The following is a 22,041-nucleotide window of genomic DNA, read 5'->3' as shown; positions in this document are numbered from 1 at the left end:
TTCCCTGATATAAGTCTAAATAATAATAATGTGGTTGAATGGACAAATTGAGATTAACATTCAAAACCTAACAAACGGCGATATGCCTCGGAACCGTTGTACTACTGTATGTAATGTCAAGTACGGTACACAGCGAGTCAATGGGCTTAACATGCCAGACCACTGCTCTGGTCCACAATAACATAGAAGGCATGAACATAAGCAAACACACACACACACTAAAGCCAAAAATAGCCGATTTACATACTTTTACTTCTACTCAACTACATCTCGGATCCAAATGTTGTACCTTTACTCCACTACATACATTTATTTGAAAACTTGAGTTACTAGTTACTTTGTAGATTTTGATTATCTATACTATAATTTTGCGAATGTCTGTCTGAGTGAGTGTCTGTCTGTATGAAACAGCGTTTCTCCTCGGTGGCTGGAGCAATTGATCTGAAATCGCATCACCATCAGCATATGAACACACCTGACATAACTGTGAAGCCCGTTTGTCACTTTCACAAATCGTATGCTGTATAATAGCATTTTTATGGTGTATCTATATCTATTTAGCCTACAGTACCTTTTGTGACCACACATGTTAAGGGAGGGGCGCTGTTGTTCAGGCCATGCACAATCACACACAAACCCACACACACACACACACACACACACACACACACACACACACGGGGGGGGGGGGGGGGGGGGGGGGGAGTGTGTGTGTGTGTGTGCAGGCGGGCAGGCGGGGGGGGGGGGGGGTTAGCCATTAAACGAAACGGGCATTTCTTACATTGATGCTCCTACATATTATCATGCAAGCACCAGTTAAAGTTACTTTCCATCCCTCATATACTGTATGCACAGTGCACATCCCATAACCCACACACTGCACATCATTTTGGAGCTCATATCTTTGAACGGGTAAGGGCTAGTTATTACAAAACATACATTTACCACTTGAACCCTATTTAAACTTGGCTATTTTCAAAAGACTTTCACACCATTTAGACGGGACATTCTTAATAACTAGCACTTTTACTTTTTGGTTCATCTTGATGCCAGCGGCGCAGCCAGGATTTACCAACTGGCTAGGCCTGGCACAATGTGGGTGGGCACAGATTTAAGCTTGTACATCGGCTATTTTAAAATAGCCAACATTTAAATATTTACAGGGACATAATACAGTCATTTGTCATGGAAGTGGACTCCCCAAGCAATATGGAGACGTTTTAATTTTAGAAATCGCTTCATAATTGACTAAGCTGAGATCAAATCAAATGGTGTCTTTCTTTGTCATGGAAGTGGACTTCCCAAGCAATATGGAGACGTTTTAAGTTTCGAAATCGCTTCATAATTGACTAAGCTGTGATCAAATCAAACTGTGGCGTCTTTCTTTGCTTCCTAGATAGCCGTGCATCGCTGCGCCACGCCGCAAATGTTTTAGTTATTTTTGGGTCGGCACAAAAACTAAATGGGTGGTCTTAGGCCTAGTCAGGCCCACTCGTGGCTACGACGCTGCTTGATGCCAAAACTTTTGTACTTTCACTCAAGTAACATTCTGAATTCCGGGCTTTCACTTATAACGGAGTACTTCTTCTAACATTGCAGTATTGATACGTTTACTTAACCACAACACGCGAGTACTTTCCCCATCACTGCAGCAGTGTTGATTTTGTCGACTAAAACTGTGACGAAAAATGTTTGTCTGTTTTTTTCACTGACGAAAACGAAATAAAAACTAAGCTGTGATGACTAAAACTAAGACTAAATATATTGTCAATTTCGTCAACAAAATAAAAACTAGACTAAAACGTTAAGGAGGGACTAGTGGAGAAGAGAGTCATTTTATGTTTGGTTGCTCTCAGGTGTTGCGTGCTGAAAATAGCCGATCTACAAGCTCACAACGCGTCGCAGCGCGACGCGTTGTGAGCTTGTAGATCTGCTATTTTCAGCACACAACCAAGTGTAAAATCAGTCATTACGATGCCATCAAGGCCTGCCAAAATACATTTTAGTCGACTAAATCAACTGTAGATTTAGTCGCCTAAAAATCTTATGATATTTAGTCAACAAAAATTAGACTAAAACTAAAACTTTTCAGGTGACTAAATTATGACTGAAACTAAATTACATTTGATTCAAAAGACCATGACTAAAACTAAATCAAAATGTGCTGTCATAAACAACACTGCAGTGCAGACACACAAACACGTCGTACCTCCTCGGTGAGCCGGTCCTTGGTGCTGCGCAGCTCGTCCAGCTTCTGCAGCGCCTGCTTGTAGTCGCAGTCGGTCATGCTGCTGTGCTTCTCCAGCTCCAGCATGCGGTTCTCCAGCCGCAGCTTGGCCGCGCGCTCCTCCGCCAGCTTCTGCTCCAGCTCTGGAGCCCCAGGGCATCATGGGAAAAGAAAGAAAGAAACCACATCACACAACCATGATGAGCACGTTGCAGGACACATTGACAGTAAATGACCACCCCACTTAAATATCAAATTTGTCAAAAACAAAAAAGACATGACACAGAGGTTTGTTTTTCGACAATGCTGGTTGTGGTCGTTCCGCATTGCGTTGCTATTGTTGCTCCGTTCTACACCAGTTGAGTCTCAAAACCTTTTCATTTCAAGGGCGGCCATAACTGTGAAAGTGAACAAATGGACCCGTAAGAGTCAATTTGGTCCCATTTGTACGTTCTCAGAGTTGCGGATTTGTTAAGGGTCCATTTGGAACCCCCTCAAGGAACCCTGACCCCATATTGAGAACCTCTGGTCCCCCAACTAAATGATTGATATAACCAAATGGACCCTTATGGCTGTGTCACTCTGAGAGTGCACAAATGGACTCTCAGAGTTAAATGACCACTTGTGATTTTTTTCATCTCTGGAACGCAGACCGTAAAATCCTATCAAATGGAGGTGCGTGACCTGATGTATGAAATTAAAAAGGTTCAGAATCATGGGTCGAAAACAGAAAAAGAACCCAAATCATGGCACTGCGTCTTAAGAGTACAATGCTGTGGAATGGAATGACTGCCCCGCTACCACGCTTCCAACCACTGGCATTCAGGTGACAGCTCTCACCCTTCATGGACTCTGACTTGGCTCCGTCGATGGTGATCTTGCTCTTGTCGGCCAGCCGTGCTTTGGTGGCCTTGTGGGACGCCTCCTCCTGCTCCAGACCTTGCTGAAGAACCTTCAGCTTGTAGGTCAGATCGATCTCCTTGTTGCTCTTCTCCTGCAAGGCCAAAGACGGAGTTATAGTTAGAGAAGATAATTATTTATGTTGTATATCGTCGCTGTCGGGTGGAAACCTCGTATCTCCAAGTTTCAAATTTGTATGTTCTTTCGCAAAGTAAAGCCCTGCTTCATCGTACAGGGCCGTCGCACAAAAGTAGTAAAAACAGACGTCTGTTCGTCTGTTTTCATTAGTTTAAATCATTTTTAAAATGAAGAATGCAAAACGAACGGTTTTGGACATACAAGGTTTTCACCCGACAACGACGATATTGTTGCTATCGGGCAGAAACCTCTTATCTCCATATTTCTTTTCGTAAATTAACGTCTTACTTGATCATACCACAACTTCACACGAAAGCAACATAAGTAGCAGACCTACAAGCCCAAAGCGTGGGGGAAAGCGACACCTTTTGAGCTTGCAGATCTGCTACTTTTGACATTTTTTAATTTAAATCTTGACGTTTGAGGTTTCCACGCGACAGAGACGATATATTATACATGACGACACCAACCACCAACAGTGTTGGGCACATTAAACGTAGGGTTAAGTGATATGTTTTGGCTATATATATTCTGATAGTAATCATTGCTATAGAGTGTTTGTTCAGTAACGGGGGAGATTGAATGGTCCAACGGTCATACCTTCTCCAGATCAGTTAGCTTCTCTTGGAGCTGCCTCTTCTCCGTGTCAGCTTTGGACAGAGCCTGTCTCGCCTGCCGCACCTCGTCCTCCAGGCCAGAAATGCGTCCTACACAAAACCCAGATCAGAGGTGAGAGAGAAACAAGGCACAGCGAGCGAGTTTCTCAAGTTATAAAAACAAAAAAAAATCTTTATTGCAGTGCAGTGCTCACGCCGTCCCTCTTCTGCAGGTAAACTGTTTTCTTGTCATTTTCTATGGGGAAAAAATTATATATAATAATATATAATTTTTTTAATATTCGAATATAACTATTTTCCATATATTTGAGGAATATCCGAGATTTGAATATTAATTTACCAGTCCTACTAACCTCACAAACACTATGCTGAACCCAAACCCTAATGCCGAAACCTAAGCTTAAAAAAAAAAGGAAAAAAAAAAACACACACCTGGGAAAGACATCCTCCCGAACTAAACTGATCCCACCCCGGTGTGCCCACAACAACAATCAGGTCCTATCCTGTCCTATCCCATCCTATCCTATGCCTCTCTCTCTCTCTCTCTCTCTCACACCCATCAGGTCAGTGATGGTCTATGTGACTCACCCAGTGGTGTGTTCTAGACTTTTTTTTAGGGCATACTATAATCTTTGATCCGCGGCTATTCGTGTGGCCAGCGCATACGCCAGGGCATAATGCCTATCAGATACGCTACTTTGAAAGGTTCACGAGGGCAGACGCTATTCATATTTTTATTTCTGACAGCAGACGCCGTATACGTGCGTTACAGGTAGAACACAGCGCTGCTCTCACCCATCAGGTCAGTGATGGTCTCGGAGCCCTGGCCGCGCTCCCTCCTCTCGGCCTCCAGCGCCCCCTTCAGGCCGATGCTCTCCTTCTCCAGGCTGAGCTTGGAGCGCTCCAGCATGCAGCACTTGTCCTGCAGCTCGCGCCCATTGGCCTCCATCTGCTGCAGCTGCTTGCTGCTCTCCGTCTGCGCCTTGCGCAGCCGCGCCGCCGCCTCCGACTCGGCGCGCAGCAGCGTGTTGGCCTCTTCCAGCTGAACACGATGGGGGGAAAAGAAAAAGTGTTAAAATATATAAAACTATGACGAAAAATGATTGTCGACTACATTTTATTACCGGCAAAAAATATAAATAAAAGATGATATATCGTTATTGTCGGAGGGTAACCTCGCCTACCAGGCTTTCTGGGGGAAAGCCTGGTGTTTGTTCACAACAGGCCGTTTGGTTTCCGCCTAGAGCGCGGAAACCACTAGAAGAAGCGGCGTCGCTTTGATTTGGTTCCCCCTGTTTGTTTCCCCAATCCCTATTAAAATGCTTGAGTAGCCTAGTGTAGTCTTGCCAGTCGCTAAAAGTTGGACTAAAAGATGCATATACCAAACGATTTTTTCAAAAGTAAAACTACTCAAGGAGTTTATTAGGTAGGCCCTAAAAGTGTGTCCTTGAGCGCAGGGGAATATTTTGGGTTAAAACTGAATCCGGCAAATTGTAGTCCTTTGAGAACTACAAGATGACGTTTTGTGGTTTCCGCTCCAGACCGGTTACAAACCCGAAAAGTGAAGTGATCCCAGACTAGTCGGAGGGAAACCTTGTATGTCCAAAACCGGTTCCTTTTTATTATTTTAAAAACGATTAAAAAAATAGTGAAAATAGCCGATCTACAAGCACACAACGCCTCGCGGCGCGAGGCGTTGTGTGCTTGTAGATCTGCTATTTTCACTACTTTTGTGCGACACTCTTGACATGATGGTCTAGGGCAGGGGTCCTCAAATAGAAATCTTGAAGGTCCACAAATATTTTTTTGAACCAGGTCCGGGTCCGGAAAAACCAATATATTATATATTATATATATATATATATATATATATATATATATTTATAAGTAATGGTCTGTTTCCAGATTCTTTATTAAAAGGGTCTTAGGTCCTTAAATTATGACTGTCATCTGGCCTGGGGATTCCTCCAAAAATCATTTGGGGACCTCACTTGACTGAAGTGCAACAACCCATTGAAGGGAGATTACAGAATGTTTAAATCAAAGTGGAGCAGAGATATTTTGCGCTAATGTTTGTTGCTTTGTTTTCTTTTAACACACTGGGATAATTTTCGAATAATTTATGCTTGTGTCACAAGTTCTCACAACATGAATATCGATCTGAAAACAAGTACCGCGCGTCAGAGACTAAAGCGGCTCGTAGCTCACTCCTGTACTGAGTAGGGAGGCTATTGCGTGCAGCTCACAGCTAGCTTAGCTGCATGGCTAGCTGCATATCCATGCAGAAAGAGAGAGACGGCGGTGGCACGTCCCGACAAACTCTCTGGAGAGAAAATTACAATCCTACAAACGTATTCACGTTGATGTTGTTGTGCGTGAATGAAACCCACTGGTTTATAGTTGCGCTGTTGCAGGCTGCAGCTCCGAACGCTTACTACTGAGAGACGCTTCGCCTCCGTGGTCTGTGCAAGGAAGATTTTGGGTCTGTGGAATGAACTCTAGTGACCTAGCTGGCATCAGCCAATCAGCTCGTCGTTGTCCCTCTCTCTCTCTCTCTCTCTCTCTCTCTCTCTCTCTCTCTCTCTCTCTCTCTCTCTCTCTCTCTCTCTCTCTCTCTCTCTCTCTCTCTCTCTCTCTCTCTCTCTCTCTCACACTCACAGCGCATGCAATGAAGTGAAACGAAGCGTGGAGATATTTTTCCTTTTTTTTTTTCTTTACTATAATTCGTCCTGGGTCCGGTCGGCGGTGCCTCGCGGTCCGGACATGGACCGCGGTCCGCCTATTGAGGACCCCTGGTCTAGGGCTTGGATTACGAAAAAAAAAAAAAAAAAAAGAAAAGAAACACACTGTGGACACCTGGAGATACAAGGTTTTCTGCCCGACAGTGACGATATACAGTAGAGTAACAACTAAAATGACACGTAATGCGTTACCGGTTTGAAAAGGTATAAACAAGGTATAGGCTTTCCTTGGTCTAAACGGGTTAATAATCGGTCAAATGTTCTAGGATGTTCTTTAGAGCGTGGCCGACCTGTTTCTGAAGGTGGATGTTCTTCTCATTGGAGATGTGTGAGTTCTGGTTCCTCCTCTTCATGTCGTCCAGCTGGTCTCGCAGGCTGTTCACTGTTGGAGAGTTACAGAGAAACACACACTGTATGAACACTGTATGAAGGCTGTTCACTGTTCAGGGTTCCCACACATTTTTACCAATTCAATTCCAAAACTTTTCCAAAACTTTTCCAGAATATTTAACCCAATTTCCAGGACGATATAACAATAATTCAGCTCAATAACAAGTCGCTTACTCCGCTTACTCTGTCGGCTGGAAAACCTACTTCCAAAACTTCATTCAAATTCAAACATAGCAAAAAGTAGCAGTGTTGACTTTTGACAAAATTGAAAATATATATAGTATTAGTTATCATAGCTTAGTTTTTATTTTGTTTTCGTCACTGAAAAAAAGGTAGTCGACAAAAAACATTTTTGTCAACGAAATCAACACTGAAAAGTAGCAGATCTACAAGCTTTTAGCTTGCAGGTCAGCTACTTTTGATGCTTTTGTGTGACGCTGTAGAGTGTAGGGTATGATTAAATAGGGCATTAATTTACAAAAATAACACAAAAAGTTACAATCCGGAGATAAGAGGTTTCTGCCGACAGCAACGACGAGCTAAAAGCTCAACCAGGCTGTTCTCTGTTAAAGAGCACAGAGCAACACAAACTGTAGCAGCTATAAAACCTCAACCACACTGTTCGCTCTTTGGGAACAGAGAGCAACACATTACGAGCCAAAACCTCAACCACGTCCGGGGTCTCGATTATCTTTCCGCTCAATCGCTAGAAAGTGGATTTCTTTCCCAAAGGTGACGACCCCCAAAGGATTTTTTATCTTCTCCAAGTAGAGAAATACATAAATACCATTAGTAACAAAAACTAAAGTTCACTTTAGCCTTTGTGTCGAGTCTGTCGACTGCATTACAGTTACACTTGACCACAGGAAATGGCTAAACCTCCCATACAAATAATACTCTCCAACTGCTGCATGTTCATATTCAAATAATAAGGAGATACTGGAAACGTTATGACACACTAAGAACAAAAAGCATCATTGAGATTCTATTTTCGTATATGGTTAAAGTTAAAGATATTATTCCTGAGTGTGATTCTGTTTATCTCAAGTGTGCATTTCTTGCGGTCCACAAGTGCATCATGGACATCAGATACCATATTGTATCATTTATTTGACATATGGCTGAAAACAAAAAAGGGAAAGTAGGGCTGCGGGAATATGCATTGTGCAAGATTGTTAAATGGGTCATTTATTGGACTTGAAGGGTGTGTAAACCTAAAAGAAATGGATCGAGATTACACAGTCGTGACAGCTTCTAGAATCCCCCCCCCCCCCCCCCCCCCCCCCTCTCTCTTTGTCAACATCAAGTAGTAATTTATTTAACCAGTAGGTGGTGGTAAAACCTACGACATGTCAGTCCATCCCATAAATGAGGCTGTTCTCAGGCTAACAGCTGAAGAGCAGGACTCTAGCCCAGTGCATTGGTTCCCAAACCTTTTAGCTCAAGACTCAGGACCCCAGGACCCAGACTAGTGAAAATAGCAGATGTGCAAGCTCACAACGTTGCACAGATGTATATAGCAGATGTACAAGCTTGCAATGTGTCGGTCGCTTCACGCCACATTGTATCACTAGGCTTAGTAGGCTACTAATTTTTTTCTGTATTTATTCATGACATTCTTTGTCATAAATAATTGTATTATTTTTTTTTTTTTTTTTTTTATAATTTTCATATTGGCTCACTTCAGTGGCGGCACCAGGGAATAATCAGCAGGGGGGGCCTTCAATTTTCCAAAGGGGGCACTTTATTTTTCAACACACCTGTCCTGCGCATATAGCAATCCGATTTTCGTGGCGTTTTGAGCAAAACTAGTAATGTCCATTACAAGTTTTCTCACTGAAAAGATTTGAATTTCCCATGCTGCATGCACAAACAACACAGGAATAGACACCAAACAAATTGCATTTTCAATAAACTATGAATGAATTTGAAAATGTATCCTCATAATAATAATAATCACAAAGAACAAAAAATAACACATAATTAACACCCAACATTAAAATAATGGTGGGGTAGGGTACTACTGGCCAAACTGGACTAGGGGGGCACAGGGCATTGCCCCCAATGCCCCCCCTGTGGAGCCGCCTATGGCTCACTTTGAGCAGCACAGTTTCCAGTAGGGATCGACCGATTATCGAAACGGGCGATAATCAAAGTCGATATTCATAACATTTATTAATATCGCAAAATATCGATATCGGGGGGGAAATATATATATATATATATATATATTTTTTTGCATCTTGGTTACTGATTTTCACCGATTTCCTGCTGCGGAATACGTTTTTAACGCTATTCTAGTATGTGGCGACTAGATGTGAGCCTCTAGACATTTAGGATGGGAAAAATATATAAATTAATTAACCACTATTTCAAATTGGGGAATACATTTTTTTCTTTTTTTACTTAAAATGCATATCGGTTCATAATATCGGTTGTCGGCCTCTTTGATCACGACTTATCGATATCGAAATCGAACATGAAAATCCCATATCGGTCGACCCCTAGTTTCCAGTCTACCTTCGTTCTCCAGGCAGCGCTTGCGGTCGGCCTCGCTCTCCGCCTTGCGGTTGCTCTCCAGGCTCTTGTGCTGCAGCAGCGCCTTCTCTCTCTCCAGCTGCCTCAAGCTGGACTCCAGGTTCTTCCTACCGGTCACCTGCCAAACAGAAACCCGGGGAGAAAAAAGTTTGATAAACCCGTTTTAACCCAGTGGTTCTCAACCTTTTCAGACCGCGAACCCCCAAAATAATCATATTCTAACCTGGGGACCCCTCCACCCTGACGAGCTGAGGCATTACATTTTGTATAACACGGTTCTATTGTGAAAATAGCAGATCTACATGCTCACAACGCCTCGCAACGCACATTTTCTGAATATTTGACAATTTGGACAATGTTTAATTTGCCATTTTAGAGGTATTAAAAAGTCCTTAAATTGTCACTTTAGAAATCTATATATACACTTAAACGTTATGTTGGTTTGTTTACTGTTGAGTGAGAAAACAATGTTGCACATTAAGCTAATCATCTGGGGAACCCCCCAACAATAATTTGGGGACCCCCCTGGGGGTCCCGATCCACAGGTTGAGAACCACTGTTTTAACCCACGATTTCCTAACCCATTTTCTCACCCAGTGCCAATGCCTAAACTGGGCCTAAATCCTGGGCGCTACTATCCCTCTTCCAACATGGGGAGAGCAACGGACTGACCTCATGCTTCCGTCTATGCATGAGGAGTCCAAGTCGCTTCTTTTCACCTGACAGGGGGGGGAGTTTTCCCGGTAGGACGTAGCACGTCGAAGGAACACGTTATTCCAACCTGTTCCTTTCCCCTCCATCAGGTGCCCCGGCTGACCAGGGGGAGGCAGTATACAGACCGCGATTACTGCTTGTTTTTGTGCTACCCTAGGGGTTAGGGCGGGAATTGAACCCACAAACTTCTAGCTTTGAGGCGACAGCACTATCGACTGAGCCACTGTGCCCGATAAAGCTGTTTTTAAGTTCTACTTTTATTTACACATATTGTGTTTTAATGTCACACGTCAGGGATTAAAGTCGAAAATAAATATTTGCACTGCATTCTTGACTCTTGTATAATACTGTACTGTATTGGAATGCCAAATTCATTGATAACTGTCCCCCACAGATAAAACAAATAAATGAAATGAAAATTATGTTATGCTTCGGCGATGAAAGTGTCTGTCAACACTTTTTTCAGCTAAGAGAAAAACAACATAGCTTTTGCTTTTTCGCTGAACCATAAATTAGGCTTCACGTGATTGGAACATAGTTTTGAATGAGCAACTCAAAACTCCTGTGAGACACCATTCACAATGCCTTGTAATCCTGTAACCGGTTCTGTTTAGAATCGGATCCCTAAATTGCCACTGGAATATAATGTTTGGAAGACATAGATAAGATTGATAGTTTTCTTAAAGATGTTCAATCATCCGGAAAATAATGCTCCATTATATAATGTGGTAGCTCTGAACGGGGAAAAACAATTTGAGCCTGTATAACCAGACAAACAATAACAGAAGAAAAGCGATCTGCCTACATAGCGAGCGAGGCCTTCATGCCCAAAATAGGATTTGTCAAACAGGGCAGCAACAGGACACCGTGAATAAAAACATTAGCGGCAACAATTGTGTCACAGAACATCTCTCTGTATTTTACTCTGCGTCTATAAAATCTAGCTTACCTCTTCTTCCAGCTCTTTGGAGATCTTCTCTAGACGACCGGTGGCCGCCCTGTGCAGAGAAAACATTGCAGAATGTTAAAAACAGCTACGGTATTAAGCCTGATTTATACATAGAAGTATACGCTAGTGTCTACAAAAATAGTCCAATGACAAGCTCACAAATCGCCACGCCGTGAGCTTGTAGATCGGCTATTTTGGCACGCACACTGGCTCGCAGCTAAGTATAAATCAGGCTTTGCGGTGAAGAATGAACGTGAAAGAGACATCAAGTCTCAAACATATCGCATGGAAACCATGTCCAAAACTGTTACTTTTCTGGAAATAGAAAAAAATAAATTGGATCCAATGTAATTTATGTCACAAGCTCTCGTTACTTTTTATAGGTTTAATATTTATAAAACCAACAGACAAACGTAACCACTTTCAACTCATCCACCCTATTTGGCCATGTCATTATTATTGTCAAACATTTTCAAAAAACACAAGATCTACAAGCGCAGTGCGTTGTGAGCTTGGTAGATTGCTTATTTTTGCTACATTTGCATGACACTGTCATAGGACAAAGTATGAAATAGGGCAGAGGTTTCCAAACGTTTTAGCTCAAGACCTAAGAGAAATTTGACGTCTCCCTGTGACCCAAATTAGTCAAAATAGCTGATCTAGAAGCTCACGACGCGTTGCATTGCGGCGTGTTGTGAGTTGTAGATCTGCTATTTTTTACTACTGCTTAATCATTTGAATTCGAATTTATAGAATTTCTTTATTGTATTTATTTATTACATTATTTAGAAAAAAATACCCACTGTTTGGGAAACAGTGAAATAGGGCATACATGTTTGTTTTTTAACAACATACGACTGGATGCTTTCCCATATCTGGTGAATTGTTCCCAACGTTTACCTGTATTTTGTGCTCTAGTTCGTCTTTGGACTGCATCTCATTGTTTACCTGTATTTGTGCTCTAATTCGTCTTTGGACTGCATCTCATTGTTGAGGTGCTCCTCCAGATGGTGGAGTTTCTTCTGTAGCGCTGCCGACTGTGGAGAGAACAAGAGTCACACAGGGTTTCCGCAGGGTCAGGGAACTTAGATTTGAGACTTTATCAGACTTTCACGCAAGTCAGAATGAAAACTGAACAACCCTGAACACTAGCCTACCTATCCTGGGGAGCACATTCGGAGAATCGTGAGCGTTGTGAGCTTGAACATCGTCTTTTCAAATGAGAACACTGCTGTCATTGATGGATTTGAATATGGGGTGTATAGTGGCTGATACCAATTCATCAATAACAACACAAGCAAATCAAATTGTACCAGACTGTGGCATTTTTAAGACCCTACAAACATTTCACACTTTGTACGTGTAACTGTATTAAACCCATTAAGACCAGGAAAGCATGTGTGGCATTTTAGATTTTAACCACTTCAACCATATCTTATACTTTGGATATTCAAAAATAGCAGATCTACAAGCCAATAGCGCAGTACGAAGTGACGCCCTATGAGCTTGTAGATCTGCTATTTTTGAAAAATCTTGAAAATGTGTGCATGTCTTTGAATATACTACTTTATGTATTTTTAAAGCGAAGATTTTTAACTCAACTCTTTGCTTCTGGGGGTCCCTGGAACAAAATTGAAAATTTTGAATTTGAGATGAGGGTCGGTAGTAATAACACATCATTTCGTGGGGTCCTTGACATGAAAAGGTCCACTGACATAGAAATGCAGTTTTTTCAGAAAACTGTTAGGATTTGGAATATATTAGTAGAATCAGCCTTGGCTATTAATAGGTTATGGGCCATATTTTTACATAGATTAATTTAACACTTTTAAGGATCTGCGAACACGTGAAGCATCAAAGCGACGGCCTCCCGAACTAAAGTGCACACACATGCATCACCACACATGTTCAGGATTACTTCACTCTGAGTCACACCCAACGTTCCATGAGAACCCTACCGCTATCACACACCGCCTTCCAACTTTAATATCCAGATAAAAGGCAATAGATAAAACGGATTAAGAATGACAAAAATATAAAAAAAAATCTCACAAACGACTATAATCCATCATTGCACTTCTTCTGGTCTAAGATGCATGGAAATTGGTCTCGTATCAAGTATGTTAAGATAACCGAGATAAAAATGAGTGGAAATATGAAGTTTAAGAAACAGATCTGGACTTAATTTGAGGATATAGTGTAAAAGCTGTTTCCTGCAATGCATCATCTGTGAAGAGTTGTTCCACAACGCGCCAGAGCTTGGAAAGTGGAAACCTCCAAAATGTAACGCAAGGTATAAGTCAAAGACCTTCATCAGCATAAACAATTTTCTTGACCGAAATACGCCTTGTGGATCTGCTATTTTTGGGTAAAGTACTCCTCAGAATAGGGATTCTAGGGCTCAAATGGTTAAAAAAACATATCCTATCACATAAAGATTTGGCGCCCCCCCTGTATTAACTCAGACGACCCCCCTGTCGCTTGAACCTAGAAATCTTTCTTTATGCCTCAGTTCACTCTTACTTTGAGTCAGCATACTTAAAATATTCATGAGGATGTTATGTGCGCTGATGTGACCTCATGTCTCTCTAGTTGTGAAGCGTTCATTCCACGCCGACATTATTTGCAGAGTCCAAACAACACCTGGCTTACATTGATTGAATACTTCCAATTACTCACCTCTCCTTTCATAGTTGCCGAATTTTCATGCGCATCCGAGCGATTATTTGAGGCGATTAGCAGTCTGGAGAAAGAAAAGTAGAAAGCTATGCTATGAACATGCAAGAAAATGTGGTAGATAAAACCCAGAGACATGTTCAAGATTCAAGAACATCGTCATGTTTAAATGTTTACTTTCGTTACTTCTTGAATGTTTCTTCTTACCATTCGTGGCATGTTACAAATGCTTAACCACAAAACGTTAACATAGTTATTTCCAAAAACACTCACACAATACCCTGTTAAACGCACCTTCTGTATGTTTATAGAAATGTACTTTATGTTGTGCACATTTTTACATCCGGAATAGAAAAAAGAAAACATACAAGAAAACAACAGCGTTTCTTTATGAACAGCAACTGAAGCAGTAAAACAGAAAGCCTTACTGGTCCTCCTTGAAATAGGTGAATCCAACAAAGGGCAGCTGATTTCCAACAAAGGCCTTAGGCGTTGGGAAAGTCTCCACATCGCCCTTTATCTCTTCGATTTCATCAAAGTTACTGGTGTCGATGTCACTGCTAAGCTCTGGGACCACTGGTGCAACCGCTGGCAAAGAAGAAGAAGGGAGATGCGTAAAATATGAATACAGATCGCATTCATCACAATATTAAAGAAATCAGTGCAAGACTTTTGAATAATGAATATTGAATGAATATTTTGACGACGCAAATTAATCATTATGAATTCACTTCAGATAAGTTGTTTCTGCCTGACAGCAACGATATGCAAGGTGGAACGCCCTCTTGTGGAAGCGAGTTTCCATTAAGATGGGGATATGGTCCCCACAGTCACAGTACATTTGCACATACGTGAAATGTGTGCTCTCCCTGTATTGAACACAACTTAATTAGGAGCAGTTGGCCAAGTGCCACTGATACAGCACCCGGTTAGGGGTTAAAGCAATAGTTCACCCCAAAAATTATTTATTTTCTATCAATTACTCACCCCTTGAATTCATGGGGATTCTTTTTTTGTTTTGTTTTGTTTTGGTCGCATTCCAAACAATAATTTGATGACCGGCAAGAGCTCTCCTACTGGAGACACAAATGTGGGTCATTGACCGATTCTGCCATTCAAATTATTAACTTAGGAATGTGACCAAAACCAAAACCTTTAAGTGTCTTGCCTGGCCTCCTTTACACATTTTCTAAAATAGAATACTACAAGCTCACATGATGTGATGTATGGAGAGCTCGTAGATCTGCTATTTCACAGATCTACAGATCTTGCGACTTTCACTAGCCCATTGGTATGCATTGGACACAAAAGGTTTAACCCATTTAGGCCTAGAATTATTGACCGCTTTAACCAGTGAAAAATAGCAGATATACAAGCTCACAGCGCGGCACTCTGCGAGCTTGTAGATCTGCTATTTTTGAAAAATCATGTTTTTTTTTGTTTTTTTTGCATGTTTTGAATATATCTTTTTAAATATTTGTAACTCAAATATTTGCATCTGGGGGGTCCCTGGAACAACATGTTTTGAGATGGGGGGTCCGCGGCCAAATACATGTAATTTTGGGGGTCCTTGACATGAAAAATTTTGAGAACCACTGATTTAGAGGAAGGATTTGGAAGTCGGGTCAAAGATCGGGTCAAAGATATCCAAAGACTTGCACGCATTTTCACGATTTTTCAAAAATAGCATATCTACAAGCTTGCAGCGCGGCACTCGGTGCCGCGCTGTGAGCTTGTATATCTGCTATTTTTCTAAAGTTAAAGCATAAAATAATGGTTAAAGTTGTTAAAATCTAACGCGACTCGGGCGCGTTCCAGGTATTTTATAGTTAAAAAAGAAAGACCACTGAACTTAGGTGTCCATCCATTTCCTCCTCCACTAACCTGACCAGTCTATCCGGTCTTCAGTCCTCCCCTTGTCAAACTGAATGACCCCTGACCACACTTGAGCAATGTGCATATCGGCACTGTCAGCCACAGAACCTTGTTTTTTGTTAACCTTTTTTCCCCGTGTGAGAACCGTGTATGACCAAAACACTTTTCAGGAAATGGAAACTAAACAGAACTTATGTTCTAACGCAGGGGTCTTCAACGTTTTCAGGCCAGGGACCCCTTAGCTGAGAGAAAGATGAAGCATGGACCCCCCACAACCTTTTAAAAGATTCCATAATTTCATTGTTTGATAGCACAATCATCAGTGTATTTTGGATTCATGACAATTTTCAGATATTTAACCACTTGAACTATCAATACTTAACAAACTTGACCTTTCACTCTGTACTTAGTGTGCTCTTTTTTCCCATCTTCACCAAACCTCTTTGTGGCGTTGTGAGCTTGTAGATCTGCTATTTTTGGCTAAAGTTATCAGAATATGGACGTTAGGGTTCAAGTGGTTAACACTTCTGCTGCCTCTTACTTTGAAGGGATGCTTGGTGCCGCGCCGATTCCTCCGTAGGCCGCCGCTATTATTTTGAAGGGCCGGGCCGGGTTGTTTTTGCGCAGATGGATTATCACTTGACTTCAACGTTTATGTCATCTAGTCACATGACGTGTAACATGTGACAGTGTGTCATGGCGGCCGCCATCCGAGCCTAGTTTGTGCTGTAAACATGCCAGCATTGGGACTTAAAAAGTATTTTTTTGAGTAAATGAAGTCTCTTTATGGGCCTCTCAATGGATTTACTATGGAGGAGCTTCACTTCGCGTGCACGCCCAACGTGCATTGTAAAGAAATCGCGGACATTACCGATGTGGGCTGGACCGGAGCGCTGTATAGTAAGTAATAATACATTTACTGTAAATACAGTAAGATTGACGGTGAGCACTGTCAACGGCACCATGATATTAACCCTTTAACCCTCTAAGGCCCACGGTTGTAATATTACAACGTTTGTATTTTATCCAAAAAAAGGTTTAAATCATTTTATTTTAGCTCCCCCTACCACCTAAACACCACAATTGGATTCTATTGTTTAGTATTACAATGCCATTGGCCACAATATTTGCATATAAATACCCCCCACAGGGGCTGACATTCACACCCGCTGAAATTCCAGAGTTTTGACGAACAACATCTCACTTTTTCATGGAAGCTATACCTCACAAAAACATAAGTAAAATGCCTGTACTATTTTTTTGGGTGATCATTAGAATGTCTAGAACATGTACATATGTTATTATTGTGAAAAATATCCCCCATATGTAAATTAGAGCATGATTTATGATTTTTGATTTATGGCTATAAAATCTTACAAAAACATTTTTTTGAAAAAAACATTACATGTTCCTCTTAACACATCTGCCGCCTTACACGTTTATAAACGTTCTATTTTGCCCAGCTATCTACCGCCTTACACGTTACTACGTTCTACCGTTTTTGGCCACTGGGGGGCACTGTTCACTAATATATGAGACAGCAATGTGTTCACAGCTCTTTGGGCAGCCTGTGATGCTGATAAAAAATTATAAAAATGTTATTCATGTAATCAGCTTTCTGCACACCTTCTTCAAGATGGCTGCCAAAATGGCCACCATCCACATGCTGTAATTGTTTGTGTGTGTTAATCTAAAAATAGATTTTTCTTGGGGTTGATTATATTTTTCTGCCAACTGCAAGGGGGCAATGGACATCTTCTGAGAGCTTATTTTTTTTCAAAAAATGTTTAATTTTTTTTTTATTTTCATTTTAATTTTTTGTAAAAAGCCGGGCAGTACTAAGATAGATTTTTTTTTAACCCTTGGCAGGCATTGTGTTAATAGGACTCCTACAACACCATCTGATTTTTTTCAATTTTTTATTTCAAGTATTTCTTAATGCGGGCCTTAGAGGGTTAAATGACGGTGAGGACTGTCAAAGGCAGCAGAAGTGTTAATATAAAAAAGGAGAAAAGGTTTCTATCACACAAAGATTTGAAGGACCCCCTGTAGTAACTCTGAGGACCCCCCCTGTTGAAGAACCCTGTTCTAACGGATCCAATGTAGTTATTACTCAGTCACAAGCTCTTGTTAATACTTTATTCGTTACATATCGTCTCAGTCGGGTGGAAACCTCATATGTCCAACACTGTTACTTTTTCAGGACTCAAATCCAAAAGTAGCAGATCCGTAAGCTCGGAACGCATAACCTAATCTGCAGTGAAATAGATAAATGATAGCACCACCTTCAGGCCGATTTTTAAAAACACATTTTTGGACACTGCTCCTACAGATTTTGCCCTAAAATCACGAAAATCACTACACAGTATGTCTACACTCATGTCATCAACATGGATCAGGAAGATTTTGGAAAAACAAATTTTTGCCCTATTTGTTTAGGGAGTCTTACTGGTATTTACAATCTGATCCATGCTCAGCCCTGCACCGATCAAAGTCACTGGATTGGTTTAAAGATGGGGACTCAGAATCTCAAAAAAAGACACTGGTGTCTACATGACAAGAAAGAGACACCGGTCTACATATTGACAAGAAAGAGACAGAAGAGAAAGTGGTACAGTGAGCTGGGGCATTAAGGCCACTGTGGCCTCAGGTCATGCCATTGGTCTGATGGGCACAAGGCCAAACTGAGGGGCAACCCATGGCCTTCATGAAACTTCCTGCCCTGCTCTCAAGAGTTAAATGAACACTGAGGGATTGTCTTTGACAGCGTACGTACTGTCTCTGATGGTGCTGAAGTTCCACTGGTCGTTCTTGAAGAAGGGGTGTCGCTTGATTTCCTCCATGCCGTTCCGGCCCAATCGCACCTCCCTGGAAACAGAGGGATCAAACTGATGCTAAAGCAAACCTGCTGAACAATACAGACACATATTATGCACTCATATCATATAACATGCACTCCTCCTGGTTGTGATTACTTCATTTCATTTTATTTTGGTAAAAATAAACTAAAAAAAAAATAAACTTATTTCCAATGTGGTTCTGACTTTTATTTCTATTTAGTGAACAATATTTTTAACCACTTAAACCCTACATGGTTGACCGGAGTCTCTCAGGGCTCTATACTAGTGTATTTTCTGTTTTCTGTTATTGTGGGGAAAACCTTCGCAGGGAAACAGCAGATCGACGAGCTTGTCAATCTGCTACTTCCTGCTAAAGCTTTCCCAGCTATATGGATGCCGGCCAGGGTTTAACCCATTCTGAACGGGTACACATTTTGTGTATCATTATTTTATGCTTTAACTATTGAAAAATAGCAGATATACAAGCTCACAGCACGGCACCGAGCACTGAGGGATTGTCTTTGACAGCGTACGTACTGTCTCTGATGGTGCTGAAGTTCCACTGGTCGTTCTTGAAGAAGGGGTGTCGCTTGATTTCCTCCATGCCGTTCCGGCCCAATCGCACCTCCCTGGAAACAGAGGGATCAAACTGATGCTAAAGCAAACCTGCTGAACAATACAGACACATATTATGCACTCATATCATATAACATGCACTCCTCCTGGTTGTGATTACTTCATTTCATTTTATTTTGGTAAAAATAAACTAAAAAAAAAATAAACTTATTTCCAATGTGGTTCTGACTTTTATTTCTATTTAGTGAACAATATTTTTAACCACTTAAACCCTACATGGTTGACCGGAGTCTCTCAGGGCTCTATACTAGTGTATTTTCTGTTTTCTGTTATTGTGGGGAAAACCTTCGCAGGGAAACAGCAGATCGACGAGCTTGTCAATCTGCTACTTCCTGCTAAAGCTTTCCCAGCTATATGGATGCCGGCCAGGGTTTAAGTGCTTGAGCTCCAGGTCCTACCTGTCCGTCAGGAAGGCACAGATGATGTTCTTGGCCTCCTTGGAGATCTCCACGTCGTCGGGGAAGTTGAGGGTGTTCTTGTGGTCCATGATCTTACTGTAGGTTCCCACCAGAGAGTCAGCATAGAACGGAGTGTCACCTGACAGAGAGCAAGTTGGATCGCAATGAGGAGTGCTGTTGTGATCAGCATCAGTGCAGCAGAAACTCAATTTTTTCAGATTCAGAGAATCGATAATTAACTCTTTTGCTGCCTATGACGAGCACTCGTTACGTGTCGCTCACTGCCACGGCGAGCGCTCGTCAAATCCTGATTTGGGCCATGGAACAGCTGGTGGGTGTCTGCGGTCTATGAGTTGCCATAGCAACGACGGTGCACGCCGCCGGAAGTCATGTGACACACAACACACACAGAGAGGTTTGGTTACTTTGGTTTTCGAGGCAATAGATCCAGAGCTGAACGAATGAACGAAAGCGGGAACCTAACAGTTTAAGGAAATCAACGAATCGTTATCGTTCATGATTCATTCTTGTTATTCGTTCTTATGAACGAATCACTCATGAACGACACATCACACTGTGTGTGTGTGTGTGTGTGTGTGTGTGTGTGTGTGTGTGTGTGTGTGTGTGTGTGTGTGTAGTAGTAGACAGTATGCACTAGGCATATGGCCAAATGAGTCATGAAAGACAAGCCGACTGACCGACGAGCATCTCGAAGATGAAGACCCCCACGGACCACCAGTCACACTCTCTGCCGTAGTAGCCGTCTCCTCCCTGAGACTTCAGCACCTCGGGGGAGATGTAGTCTGGCGTTCCCACCGCCGTGTCACAGTGCACCATGCCCGTCTGCTGCAACACAAGGACACACAGGAGCTCACATTAAGCCTTAGAGACCGGGACACTTTAACCATTAGTTTATACTTTAACTATTGAAAAATAGCAGATATACAAGCTCACAGAGCTTGTAGATCTGCTATTTTCTGAAAAATCTTGAACATTTGTGCAACTCTTTTGAATATATATACCCTACCACCAGTGAAGAGTTTGGACACAGCTTCTCAAGACTCAATGTGTGTGAGAAGCTGTGTCCAAACTTTTGACTGGTAGGGTACTTTTCAAAACAAACATAAGATTCAAATCTGAAGTACAGAAATCTTTTATCCACAATATTAGTTGGAACAGGACGACAGAACTACATTTTTGAAAGGAGTGTGCTACAGAAAAATCACACTCGTGTGAACTGAGCGGTGGTGTGTGTGTGTGTGTGTGTGTGTGTGTGTGTGTGTGTGTGTGTGTGTGTGTGTGTGTGTGTGTGTGTGTGTGTGTGTGTGTGTGTGTGCCCCCTGTGTGTGTGTGTGTGTGTGTGTGTGTGTGTGTGTGTGTGTGTGTGTGTGTGCCCCCTGTGTGTGTTTGTGCCTGGCCTATGCCTGGCCTATCCTGAACAACAGCGCCCCTCCCTTAACATGTGTGGTCAGAAAAGGTTACTGCAGGGCCAGGCTACATACCCGGAGACAGACAGACATACAGACAGACAAACAGACAAACAGACAGACAGACAGACCCACACACACGGCCACGTATAGGAGCGTTGTGACCACCGCTCAAAAAGAGGGAAGTGAAGTCATTTCGATCCTCATCACGACAAGGCTGAACAGTAACATTTAGTCATTAACGTTAAAGTGGATATATACAGTATATCCTCAGATTTAAGTTTGCTTTAAATCTTAAGCAAACTTAAGATTCAAATCTCTGCTTCTGGGGGGGTCCCTGAAACAACATATTTTGAGATGGGGGTCCGTGGCCAAATACCTATAATTTTGGGGGTCCTTGAGATGAAAAGGTTTGAGAACCACCAGGTCTGAGAAGACATTTATAGAATCATATCAATCCACAAGCTCAAGCTTGTGGATCTGCTACCAATCAGAATCAAGCATTCAACCAAGCCGTGTAATATTACATTTTATTAACATATTCTACCATACAGATTTTTGGTTACACTAACATGTTATTTGTTAAATTAAAAGCTGGATTGCAGATTTAAAAAGGAGGGTAATATTTGTATCGATAATTCAATATTTGTCAGCCCTTCTCCCCTTGCCAGTAATAGTCCAGTAATGCTATGATAATGAGAATGACGTGTATGGTATGAAGTAAAAGCTATTGGAAAAACAACCTAGAAATAAGATGATTTTAGAACAGTGGTTCCCAGCATTCCTATTCTGGGGGGGAACATTCACCAGAAATTTGAGAAACCCTGTTTTAGAAAGCCTTGCACTGATACAACAATGTAGTGCACAAGTTCTCAAACCTTTCAGTTCGAGGCCCAACGATCCAAGTTTAGAAAGTATACATTATTAATTAAGCACTTACTGGCAAGCCCTATTTCCAAAATAGAGGAAACAGCT

The 22,041-nt window shown here is 41.8% G+C and overlaps 1 protein-coding gene across 1 annotated transcript in view; it reads right to left on the bottom strand.

Moving 5' to 3' along the window:
* Nucleotides 1-22,041, bottom strand: part of rock2a (rho-associated, coiled-coil containing protein kinase 2a) — a 75,240-nt gene that overhangs the window by 18,375 nt on the left and 34,824 nt on the right. Inside the window, exons 6-18 of the mRNA XM_080751447.1 lie at nt 20,338-20,482; nt 19,640-19,778; nt 19,143-19,234; nt 14,319-14,478; nt 13,894-13,957; nt 12,163-12,251; nt 11,215-11,263; nt 9,534-9,669; nt 6,914-7,005; nt 4,678-4,924; nt 3,866-3,972; nt 3,068-3,221; nt 2,210-2,370 (exon numbers count right to left, since the gene is read on the bottom strand). Coding sequence (XP_080607573.1) covers nt 2,210-2,370; nt 3,068-3,221; nt 3,866-3,972; nt 4,678-4,924; nt 6,914-7,005; nt 9,534-9,669; nt 11,215-11,263; nt 12,163-12,251; nt 13,894-13,957; nt 14,319-14,478; nt 19,143-19,234; nt 19,640-19,778; nt 20,338-20,482 — 1,635 coding nt within the window. The remainder of the gene's footprint in view (nt 1-2,209; nt 2,371-3,067; nt 3,222-3,865; nt 3,973-4,677; nt 4,925-6,913; nt 7,006-9,533; nt 9,670-11,214; nt 11,264-12,162; nt 12,252-13,893; nt 13,958-14,318; nt 14,479-19,142; nt 19,235-19,639; nt 19,779-20,337; nt 20,483-22,041) is intronic.

Source organism: Nannobrachium achirus (genome assembly GCF_963921795.1).
Source record: "Nannobrachium achirus genome assembly, chromosome: 20".
NCBI lineage: Eukaryota > Metazoa > Chordata > Actinopteri > Myctophiformes > Myctophidae > Nannobrachium > Nannobrachium achirus.
This window is presented reverse-complemented; position numbering and strand designations above follow the sequence as displayed.